The 12235-nt window shown below is 42.9% G+C and overlaps 1 protein-coding gene across 1 annotated transcript in view; it reads left to right on the top strand.

Annotated features, from left to right (window-relative positions):
* Nucleotides 1–12235, top strand: part of DNAH9 (dynein axonemal heavy chain 9) — a 282174-nt gene that overhangs the window by 97682 nt on the left and 172257 nt on the right. The window contains exon 27 of the mRNA XM_065908483.1: nt 9975–10131. Coding sequence (XP_065764555.1) covers nt 9975–10131 — 157 coding nt within the window. The remainder of the gene's footprint in view (nt 1–9974; nt 10132–12235) is intronic.

The raw sequence follows: 12235 nt of genomic DNA, 5'->3' as shown, positions 1-12235 counted from the left end.
TGAAATGAACTTGCCGTCTGGTTTATTGGTCACAGTCCCCTTTGGAATGTACACTTTTTCCTCTGAGAGATGTTTGTCTCATCTGTTGCTATTTTCACCAACACACCTAGTAGATGTTGAATTATCATCTCTCGGTGAATGAACGGTGGTTGATTGTTGAAAACCCAGATCATAAAAATGACAGAATTGGGGAGGGGGGATTGACTCAAAGGAGGGGTCCACATGGGACTCCGTCTATGCCTTGGCTCCCAAAGAAGAAGCAGGCACTATGCTCTCTCGTCCTCTCAGTTGGGCACCCACCCTGCTCCCTGCCCCAGCTGAGGACAAAAGGCAGGCAGCGTCAGTTCAGAGGGAGAGGCAGATTTCTCTGCACCTCAACAGTAAAGGCAGCAGCAACTCTGAGGGTTCAGGTGTCTCAGGGGCTTTACTAGGGCTTCACTGGATCACGATCACTGGAGGGGCTCATTTGCTGTGAGTTCAGGGAAAAGCTTTCCCACCTGGAGTTTCATTCACAGGGGACCCTCTCACATGTCTGCCTTTGTGGTGATTCTCAGCAAGACACCTGTCCTAAACAGAAAGGACATCCAGAAGGGCGTTCTCTCTGACGGTGAGCTTTTTTGCCCGCCTTGGACTATGAGCTAATAGTTTGGGAATTTATATCACTCAGAGCAGAGAAGTGAAGCTATTATATGTTTGAGCAACTTGATTAATGTCTGCCTCTCGCTTTGGACTATATGTTCCACAAAAGCATTGACTTTGATTGGCTCACTGCTCCATGGTGCTCCAGGACCTAACATCATGTCCAGCAAATAACAGGCATTTGAGAAATATTCCCTGTGTAAAAGCAGTGAAATGATTTCTGAGACCTGGGTTGACACATTCAGCTTCCCATACCATTCAGAGTATTTCCTTCCCCTCCCCTGGCACATCAGACATTATTCCAAGTAATAAAAGGTACACGGCTTTCCTTTTCCCTGGGTCTTCACACCTGCCCGTGATTTGAAGGAAATGATTGCCTCTTCTGGAGTTAGAGATCTCTAGTACTCTAATGCTGAATGCCTCCTAGAGGGACGGGGTAAAGTTTGGACAATGAATTATTTCCAAAATAGGCATTATTACCTCTCCTATGGAAGAAGGCAAATAGGAACTTAAAAGGAAGATTTGCTGCAAAGAATGGTGAATAGTGTATAGAGCTTGACCTTGTTCTGCACGTGAGATGCTCTTCTAGTGTGGAGTGCATATTTATACGGCAAATTCCATTTTCTCATTGACTTCCATTATTATCTCAAGAAATGTCTTGGCCAGGAAAAAAAAAATTGGCCTCCACCCAGAAAATTGCATTTTAAAGAGCATTGAGCTTTTGCTGGTGTATCGCTTAAGTACATTTAATTCTCTCCTGCCAGAGGAATTAATCAAATGGACAATTGATCCGCACAGCCTCTGCACATTCATTAAAGGCACAACCACATTGCTGTACATCCGACTGATTATGCCTGTTTCTTCAGAACGTCCCACTGCCTGCTTGGGACCAGAATGGATAAGTAGGTACAGTGGCTCAGCTGCAGTCCCAGGACTTGAACACAATGCTAAGTTGAAGGGCTAAATGGTGATCCTTTTTCATGCTGAACAAAAGCTGTTCTCCTAGATTGTCTCTTCATCTTTGGAGGATCTCCCTCCGCTTCGCTCCCCTTCCCTTACCTTCACACACAATCCCCTACCCGAAGGATTGTCTTAGTCAACTGCTTATCCATTGGCAGAACCTCTTAATTTCTCAGGCACTAAGGCAAGTGGGCAAGATATAATTGATGCAAGAGTCTGAGGGTGATTTTCTGAATAGGCCACAATTACCAAAGTCATGGTCTTCCCAGATGGCACTAGTGGTAAAGAATCCATCTGCCAATGCAGGAGAGGCCAGAGACACAGTTTCAATCCCTGGGTCGGGAAGATCCCCTGGAGAAGGAAATAGCAACCCACTTCTGTATTCTTGCCCAGAAAATTCCATGGACAGAAGAACCTGGCAGGCTACAGTCCGTGGGGTTGCAAAGAGTCAGACACTACTGAGCACACACACCACAGCAAAATGATACCCTCTGTGTTCAAGTTTTTATTGAAATATAGTTGATTTATAATGTACTATTAGTTTTGGGTATACAGCATAGTGATTCAGTGTTTTTATAAGATGATACTCCATTTAACGTTATTGTAAAATATTGGGAGAGGGGTGGGAGGGAGGCTTAAGAGGGAGGGGAAATATATACACATACAGCTGATTCATTTTGCTGCATAGCAGAAACTAACGCAACATTGTAAAGCAATTAGACTCCCGTAAAGTCAATAAATAAATGCACTGTGCTCAGTCCCGCATTGCAGGCAGATTCTTTACCATCTGAGCCACCAGGGAAGCCCAAATAAATAAACACACTTTTAAAAAGTTGTTATACAATATTGGTTCTATTCCCTTTGCTGTACATCACATCCTTGTATCTTATTTATTTTGTACATACCAGAGAGACAAGTCTTAATCCCCTTCCACTGTATTACTCCTCTCTTCAACCCTTTTCCCACTGATATCTACTGGTTTGTTGTGAGTTTCTGTCTGTTTTGTTATATTCATTCGCTTAATTTTTTTTAGATTCTACATATAAGTGAAAACGTACAGTATCTGTCTTTCTCTGTTTGACTTAACTTCACTTAGCATTATACCCTCCAGTGCCATCCATGCTGTTGCAAATGGCAAAATTTCATTCTTTTAAAAACCTTTGCACCATGAAGGAAACCATCAGCAAAATGAAAAGACAGTGTACTGAGTGGGAAAAGATACTTATAACCATCACCCTATTCAAAGTTTTGAGTCTATCAAATTGCCTCAGCCTGTCTGTTCTTCCTCTGTTTCATCATTATGTTAATCCATCTATATGCTGTGCTCTTTAAGGACTGCAGCTTTATTGTGAGTCGTAATATTTTTATAGTAAGGTATCATCTGTTTGCATTTTCCTTTTTTTTTAAGCTCTTCCTTTTTTCTTTCAAATGAGCTTTAATCATTTTGTCAAGTTCCAAAATATAAATGATTAAGGTTTTAATTGGTGAGCCTTAAAACCATCAAATTAATTTTGGCCTCACATCTTTCTAATATATGATCTATTTCTCTTTGTTCGTACTTTTGTTAAGGGAAGCCACACTGACTGAAACCGCCCACCCTGGCCAGGCACCATAGAAACCATTTGCATGAGTTGTTTTATGACAGGAAGTCCTGGTAAGGAACACAGAACTAATAAGCTACCACCAACCGGAAGAGTTCAGGACAGGTCAAGAAGAGACACCACATGTCTGACCACCTCCCAGAATCCTCCTCTCTGGCCTCCATCTTGGCTAAACAAGGCTGCACCACCAGGAAGGACTCTGAGTCAGAATGATTGGCTAAGGACAACCCGGAAGCTAATCCCATCACCATAAAACCCAAGATTGTGAGTGGTGGCAGAGCAGTTTTCCTGGGTTCCCTTACCCTCCTGCTCTCCGCCCAGGCGCCCTTTCCCAATGAAATATCTTGCTTTGTCAGCACACGTGTCTCCTCAGACAGTTCATTTCCGAGTATTAGACAAGAGTCCAGTTTCAGGCCCTGGAAGGGGTCCCCCTTCCTGCAACACCTTCAGCTGTGTTTCTTAGAAAAGTTTATAAGTATCTTCATATAGATTTGAGTGTTTCTTATCATTACCTCTAGGGAGTTTTAAATTTTTTATTCCTATATAAGGTTTTTTTTTTCATTATATGTATATGTGTATATATATATATATATATATATATATATATATATATATATATTTAAAACAACTTATTGAGCTTTATTTTATGTCAAAAATTTTACCCATCCAAGTGTATAATTCAATGATTGTTAGTAATTTTATCTAGTAGTGTAAACATCACCATAAATCCATTGCAACATTTTTATGCTCCTCAATAAGATCCCTCATGGCCATTTATAGTTAATCCTCATTCCCACCCACAGTCCTGCACAGTCACTAATCTATTTCTGTCTCTATAAATTTGCCTGTTTTGTACATTTCTTATAAATGGAATCTTACAGCATGTGGTCTCTTGTGTCTGGCTTGTTTCATTTTATGTGATGTTTGGGGGTTTTTCCTTATAAAATATGTCAGTAATTTGTTACTTATTATCTCTGAACAATAATCCATTTTACAGATAATGACATATTTTGCTTATCCCGTTATCTTAGGTAATTTTTAGTTTGGGGCTATTACAAACAATGTCTCTGTGAACATTTGCTTGCAAGCCTTTGTGTGGACATATGTTTTAATTTCTTTGGGGTTAATACCTAGGAGAGGAGTTGTTGGGTGGTATGGCAGTTTTATGTTTAACTTTTTGATAAATTATTTTCTGAAGTAACTTGATTGTCTTATATCCCCACCAGCAATGTGTAAGGCTTTCCATTTCTCCACATCCTTGACAACGTTTATTATTATGTCTTATTTATTGTAGCTATTCTAGTGGATGTGAAGTAGGATCTCATTTGAGTTTTAATTTGTATTTCTGTAATAATGATATTGAGCATATTTTCATGTGCTCATTGGTCATTTGTATATATTCTTTGGCATAATTTCTGTTCATATCTTTTGTCTATTGTTTGACTGAGCTGTTTGTACTCTTAACTGAGTTCTCAGACTTCTTTGTATATTCTGGATATATTGCATATGTGTTTGCAAGTATTTTATCCCAGCCTGTTGCTTATCTTTTCATTTTCTTCATGGCATCTTTTGAAGTGCAAATGTTGTTAATTTTGATGAATGAAATTAAGCAAAGATGTCTTAGTTACACCAAAAATATAGTCCATAAGAGAAAAACCTGACAAACAGAATCTCATCAAAATTCAGTTGTGTATAGGAAAAAGTTGGTCTTTGTAAATTTATTTCCTATTCTGCCCATTCTACTGCCTTGCAGTAAAAATTCTTTAAAACATTCCACCAAGGACCTCAGTCCTACAACCGGCAAAGCTTAATTCGGCCAAGAATTCAAATGGGACTGGAAGCAGGTCTTCCCCAAGAGGGTCTAGATAAGAGTCCAGTCAACTGTTTCCTTGATTTTTGACCCTGTGAGACCATCAGTAGAGGAGCCACCTGGATTCCTATGTATAGAAATGAGATTATAAATGGGTGTTGTTGTTTTTTTAAAGCCTCTTTGTGTGTATGTGTGTGTGTATGTAGCAATAGGAAATGAATAAAATCAACTATGATTTCACCAACTCTAAGATTAGCTAAACCACACGGCTAGAATAGCCTCAAGTCTATTCATAGCTGAAATCAAGATACAGCACCTTTGATATTTTCTTAAATCTGCCATTTGAATGACCGTATCCAAAAAAAAAAAAAAAAAGGGAAAGCTACATTTCCTGTGTTTATTATCTTAACAGATAATACCTTGAAAGTGGATCAGCTTTCTACTTTCCAAGGCACTGTCTTATCTCTTGTCTCATCTTGTCCTCACAAGAGCCTGGTGGGTCAGATAAAAACAAAACCAGTAGACGTCACTTGCCCGAAGAAAATAAACGATTAGCTCAATACTAGGAAGGTCTTTCAAGTAATTAGAACCAACCCATGGTGGAAGGGGCCAGCTTCGAAAATAATAAACCATGTCTTGCTGGAAGACGAGGCTGCATGACAGTATTTGAAGGATTTAATGGGAGACAGGGTTTAATGGCATGGTTAAAGAGCCAAGCCTCTGAGATCTCTTCTAACATTAAAAATCTGTCTTCCAGATAAGCAAGCAAACTAAATTAATGCATATTCATGTTGGGGTTAGTCAGTGATTCCTTGCCATTTTCATAATTGCAGTTGTTTTATTTTTGTTTGTTTATTTTTAAGTTTTTTGTTTTTCAAATGTGGACCATTTTTAAAGTCTTCATTGAATTTCTTACAATATCGCTTCCGGTTTTTTATGTTTTGGTGTTTTGGCCACGAAACATGTAGGATCTCAGCTCTGACCAGGGAGCAAACTCATCCTCTCTCTTGCTTTGAAAGGCAAAGTCTTAATCTACTAGACCACCAGGGAAGTCTCTGCAGTTGTTTTTGAGACAGCAGATCTATCTAAATTCCTTTGTACAAAGAAAATCCTGTGTGATAGACCGCCAATGACACATTTTTTCAAAGGCACCAAAGTTTATTAACCTGGGCGGATTTCACAAAGGCTTTGTAGTAGAGGCAAGCTTTGAAGTTAGTGTGTCTGACTCCTGAGTCCTTGCCTCGAACCACAACAGCATGATCTGCCCTCTCAGTAGGAAACAGGAGCAGATTGAAGCAGCGACTTAGACATTTAAAGAGATGGACAGTCTAACAAGACCTCAGACAGAATCTTGGAGGAGGAGTGTGTGTCCCAAAGAATAGGACATCCTGCTGGCTCAGTGGCCCAACTGTAATGCCAGCACCACCACCGCCCCCGCCCGCCCCGCCCTCCCCAACACACATAGAGGAGAGGAATACGCCTTCCTTTCCTTGTGTTTCCTCATGGCCCGAGCTAAAGGCCCACTGCACCTGCCTTGGTTACAAGAACTCTTTAGGCAGCCCACCTTCCCTCCCTTAACCTCAGCCTCTTTGCGTTGTGCGTGCCTGCTCACTCATGTCCGACTCTTTGTGACCCCACAGACTGCAGCCCACCAGGCTCTTCTGTCCATGGGATTCTGCAGGCAAGAATACTAGAGTGGGTTGTCATTTCCTCCTCTGGGGGAATCTTCCCGACCCAGGGATCAAACCCATGTCTCCTGTGTTTCCTGCATTGGTAGGTGGATTCTCTACTACTGAGCCATCTGGGAGACCCACAAATCTCAATCTATCCATCTGTGATTTAAGGGGATTGGATTAGTTGATCTCAGAAATTCCTTCCAGCTCCAGAGTTCCTGTTATTATGGGCAATTATATATATAATTATACTATATATTGTAATATATTTTTCCTCCCAGTTAGGTTGCCCTCCGAGATTCGAAAAGTTCCCCCAGACCCGCCAGTGAGAGGGTTTCCTGGTGTTTGGAAACTTCCTCTATTATGGCTCCCTTCCCGGGATGGGTCTCTGTCCCTAGCTCTTTTATCTCTCTTTTTATCTTTTATATTTTGTCCTACCTCCTTTCGAGACGATGGGCTGCTTTTCTGGGCGCCTGATGTCTTCTGCTAGCGGTCAGAAGTTGTTTTGTGAAGTTTGCTCAGTGTTCAAATGTTCTTTTGATGAATTTGTAGGGGAGAAAGTGGTCTCCCCGTCCTATTCCTCCACCATCTTAGCTTCTCCCCTATATATTGTAATATATATTATATTATATTGTCATAATATATATGAACAATTGCCTATACACACACACACATATGTATGTATGTATTTTGGCATTTCCCCCCAAGTGCTTCTTCTAGAGATACTCAGAAGCTCAGTAGACACTCAAAAAGAGATTGACACCCAGATCTGAGTATTTCTTTGGGGAGATTCTTGAGTTTCCTATGAGAATTCTATTTTTGTGAAACCTTGTTCTTCTGGGCTCTCAGATCGTTGAGAGCTTTGCTGCTGCAGCGAGATGAGGTCTGAGTTGCCCCCCAGCTGAGCAGAAGAGGCGGCCGTGGGACAGTGAAAGGGTGGGGGAGTTGGCTGGGGGCCAGAATTCCCCTGTCAGGGCAGTTGCCTTTCATTCTGGGGGTGCTCAGGGCTACAGCAGGCCCTCAAAGGTCTGGGAGAAGCCTGAGACTGGCAGAGATGGAAGGTCTTGGGGCCAGTGTGGAGGCAGAGCTCAGCCTAAGAGCACAGGTTTGGTTAAGGCTGCACATAGAACTCTGAAGATGTAGCTGTCAGTGTTGGAGAGAAGCATTGCCAAGTGATCACAGTGACTGAGGAAGGTGAGGTGGGACCTAGCTTTTCACCTTAACCCTGACTTGCCTTCCCTGGCGGCTCAGTCAGTAGAGAATCTGCCTGCAGTGCAGGGTTGGACCCCTGGCTTGGGAAGATTCCCAGGAGGGGAGAGCATGGCAACCCACTCCAGTATTCTCGCCTGGAGAATCCCATGGACAGAGGAGCCTGGCAGGCTACAGTCCATGGGGTCACAAAGGGTCGGACATGACTCAGAAATAAACACTTTCACTTTCCATCTCACCTCACCTTCTGGCCCACCTGACAGATCAGCAGCTGTAGGGCTCCCCCGCGGCTCAGAGGCAAAAAATCTTCAGTGCTGAAGACATGAGCTTGAGTCCTGGGTTGGGAAGATCCTCTGGAGAAAGAAACGACAACCCACTCCTGTATTCTTGCCTGGGGAATCCCATGGAGAGGAGCCTGGAGGGCTACAGTCCATGAGTTCACAAAGGGTTGGACGTGACTTGGTAACTAAACAAAAACAGAACAGCAACGTGAGCTTAGTTCACAGGAGACAGTGTTGCAGCTGCCTAAGCCCAGCTCCCCAGGGGTTAAAGTCAGCCAGCCCATCCCCTCCTCACCCCATTACACAGGAGAACTCCAGGTGGAATGGCAATTCTGCATATTCTCTCCATCTGGGCAAACTGCCTTCCTGGGTTTCTTTGTCAAGGGCTGAAGTAGCTATGGAAATTTCACACTGAATTAAAGGAGAGTTCAGGAACTCCAAATATTTTCAAAGCAATTTTGGTGGTAGTGGAGGTGCAGTCACCATCTGGTGAGAAACGTGTCAAGTCAGAGATTCTGGTCAACTCTAGCATCAGGTTCAGAACCAAAGAATTCATTTCATAGACACCCCCTTCCTCAGACACCCCCTCCCCATGTAAGCTACAGGTTGAGAGCTTCTGTATTGATTTTCCAGGTATTAAAAAAGCCAATGCCACAGTTTTAAAAGCTTTGCTGAGATGCAATTTACATGTCTTTAAGTTCTCCCATTACAAGTGTACAAATCAATAATTTCTAGTAAATTCTTCGACGTGTGCAGCCGTGATCACAATTTAGCTTTAGAATATTGCTGTCATCCTGTTTGCAGTCAGACCTCACTCCCATCACCCTTCCTAGGCAGCCACTGATGTGCTATCTCTGTGTCTTCCAGACATTTCACAAATGGAGTAGTATGGGATCTTTTGCGTCTGACTTCCTTCACTTTAATGTTCTTAAGGTTCATCCATGTTGTATGTGTCAGTACTTAGTTCCACTACTTTGTTAAATAGCATTCCATTGCATAGATACATTGCATTTTGTTTGTTCATTCATGGTTGATGGACACCTGAGTTGTTTCCAGTTTCTTATTGTTATAAATATTGCTGCTTTGGACATTCCTGCATAAGTCTTTGCAGGATCTTTTAGTTTGGGCATTTGAACTCTTAGTTGCAGCATGTGGGATCTAGTTCCCTGACCAGGGATGGAACTCGGGCGCCCTGCTTTGGGAGCACGGAGTCTTAGCCATTGGACCACCAGGGAAGTCCCTTGTCATTAACTCTTGCGTCAGCTTTTTGAGGCTCAGGGGGAGACCTCGAGACTAAAGCAAAAGCCATTTATCTTAAAGGACAGGGACACGGGGACTTGTATGCACATGGTAGAAGGGACAAAGGATTGTTCGGGGTCCCTTTAATAAGGCATGAAGTCCATTCATGAGGACTCTGCCTTCCTGACCTAGTCATCTCCCGAAAACCCTGCCTCCCAATACCACAATCTTTGGGGGGTTAAGATTTCAACATATGGATTTAGCAGAGGCACTAACATTCAGATATAGCGCTGGGCAAGTGAGAATACCTCTTCACAAATGAAGTGGGCTGGGGCTGGGGAGGTGCGGAGGACAGTGAGAAGTGAGCTAGAGAAATAAGCGAGGGCAAGATCAAGACAGTCAGGAAGGTGCCGTTTAGAAACCTCCTCCCGCAGCACAGAGGGGAACAGACTGGCGGGACCTGAGCTTTTCTTTCCAGAAGCTGTGTCGAGCCTCTTGTGGCCTTGAACCTCAGCCCTGCCTCCCTAGGCCCCAACCCTCTCCGCCTCCCTGTGTGTGGCAGGTGCTACGTCACCCTCACCCAGTGTCTGCACCTGACCATGAGCGGAGCTCCAGCAGGGCCTGCGGGCACGGGCAAGACAGAAACCACCAAGGACCTGGGCCGCGCGCTGGGCGTCATGGTCTACGTGTTCAACTGCTCCGAGCAGATGGATTACAAGGTACAGGCCCAGCCTCGCGGGGGCCCAAACCACCCATCAGCATTATCCACGCCACTCTGGCCAAGCTCAGAGACCCAGACCAGGAGGTCTCTGCTTCTTCACAGGAGACATGGGGATCCTTGGCCCCGGGAGCTGATTGACCTCCTGTTAAACCTCACCACCATGGAATCCACTTCCACTAGTGAGCTTTGCAGCAGCCACAGATGGGTGACTTCCCCTCTGGGACCTTCCTTCCATCATTTGTAAAATGAGGAAGCTGAACATATCTCCAAAGGGCTAAATTCACTCCTTGACCCAGAACCACAGAAAGGCTCCTAAGTGGTTGTTATGAAAGTCTTCATATAAAAGTCATAGATGTGCTCTTCTGTAAAAGTGGGCACTTTTCTAGAATTTCCACAAGGGCACAATACTCTGCAAGGGCAGATTTGGCTTCTGAAGACAGACTAGAGTAACCTCTATTCTTTTTTTTTTTTTTTTAATTTTTGGCTGTGCTGGGTCTCAGTTGCAGCACGTGGGCTTTTCTTGCTGCTGTTGCATGCAGCATGTGGGATCTCAGTTCCCTGACTAGAGATGGAACTCCCGTCCCCTGCATTGGAAAATGGAATCTTAACCCCTGGGCCACCAGGGAAGCCACAGTAACCTTTGTTCTTAGCAAGAGATACATAAAAGGCAAGTGCAAGGCTAATATTCTTCATTAAGGCACTCGTCATTTTTACATTATTTTAATATCAAATATATTCCAGGTGCTGTGTCATAAAGAAAGGCAAGGGAAACAAGACACCCATTAGGTCACCTCTTAGCAACATTCTGCTCACAGTTAGACCTTATATAGATTCTTTGTTATAAAAGCATAATAATTATCTCACTGTCTCATTTTTAGTTTTTTTATTGTATGTATTTTTGTAGACTGCCATAAGTCCCTTTCGAAAATAGGGTGGCATGTAAATAAATTTAGGGTGGAAAAAGAAAACAATTACATTAAATAGATCAAATATTTATAGGTATAAATGATGTGATATATTGATTGCAAAATAAATTTAATTTAAAAATAGTTTTAGAGATTGCAAGATAGCACTTGCAGTTACCCCATACAGAACTCTTGAAATGAGATTGATCTGCTACAACTTTAATCATTTCTCTTGTATATAAAATTTTGCTGCACAGAGTTGCAGAATCCTGTAGCACTATGTTTTCTCATAGAAAGCAGACAAAATGAGGATTCAGGCCTAAAATAGCTGTGCTCCCATAGTCTCTGCACTAAATTTTAATATGGTTGCCTTTATTTATGAACGCATAAAGATAATGTTTCTCTTTAAGCCAGGCTGGAAGAAGAAATATTTTTCCCCCTTTAAAGAAACAAGCTAAGCTTTAAGAATAAAGTTTCTGGATGCTTCTAGAGTTAAGCAATGGCAGCATTTCTGAGATAAGTATATTCTCCCAAGAGGAACATTATGGAGGACACACACATTTAGGTGTGGAAGACCTGAGATATTGACTGAAGAAGAAAAGGCAGATTTCTTAAAGTCACACCTAACATGGGAAATAGGAAGAGATGAGTTGGCCCCATGACCAGAGGTCACTGCAGTCATTTCACTCAATCCTTTCAAAACTTGATTACTGAGCCCTGACCCCACCAATTCCTCTAAGAGTACAGGATCAGAGGATGAGTCTACCCTCAATTTGTTTGAACCATGTGAAAGTTCAGCCATGTGTATCTAGTCCAGACACAGATCAGAGCAAGAACAGTAAGTATAGCTGTAGTGGGACACAGCAAAGGTAAGGTGACCGCTTCCTGGACCCCAGACATCCTTTGTAACCAAACAGCCTCACTAAGCAGTGTCAAGCCTCCACTTCCCTTTCTTGTTCAGCTATTCAGATAGAGGGATGGAGGGGTAGGCAGATGGATAAATGGAGATGGATAGATAGATGATTGATTGATATATAAATAGCTAAAAGAGTGCTAGAGAGATTGGTGCTTCCCAGTTGGCACTAGTGGTAAAGAACCCGCCTGCCAATGCAGAGATGTAAGAGACATGGGTTCCATCCCTGGGTGGGGAAGATCCCTGGAGGAGGGCATGGCAACACACTCCAGTATCCTTGCCTG

The sequence above is a fragment of the Muntiacus reevesi genome, chromosome 18, assembly GCF_963930625.1.
Source record: "Muntiacus reevesi chromosome 18, mMunRee1.1, whole genome shotgun sequence".
In the NCBI taxonomy this organism is placed as follows: Eukaryota; Metazoa; Chordata; class Mammalia; order Artiodactyla; family Cervidae; genus Muntiacus; species Muntiacus reevesi.
The sequence above is the reverse complement of the archived record's forward strand: the minus strand, read 5'-3'. Positions and strand labels throughout refer to the sequence as shown.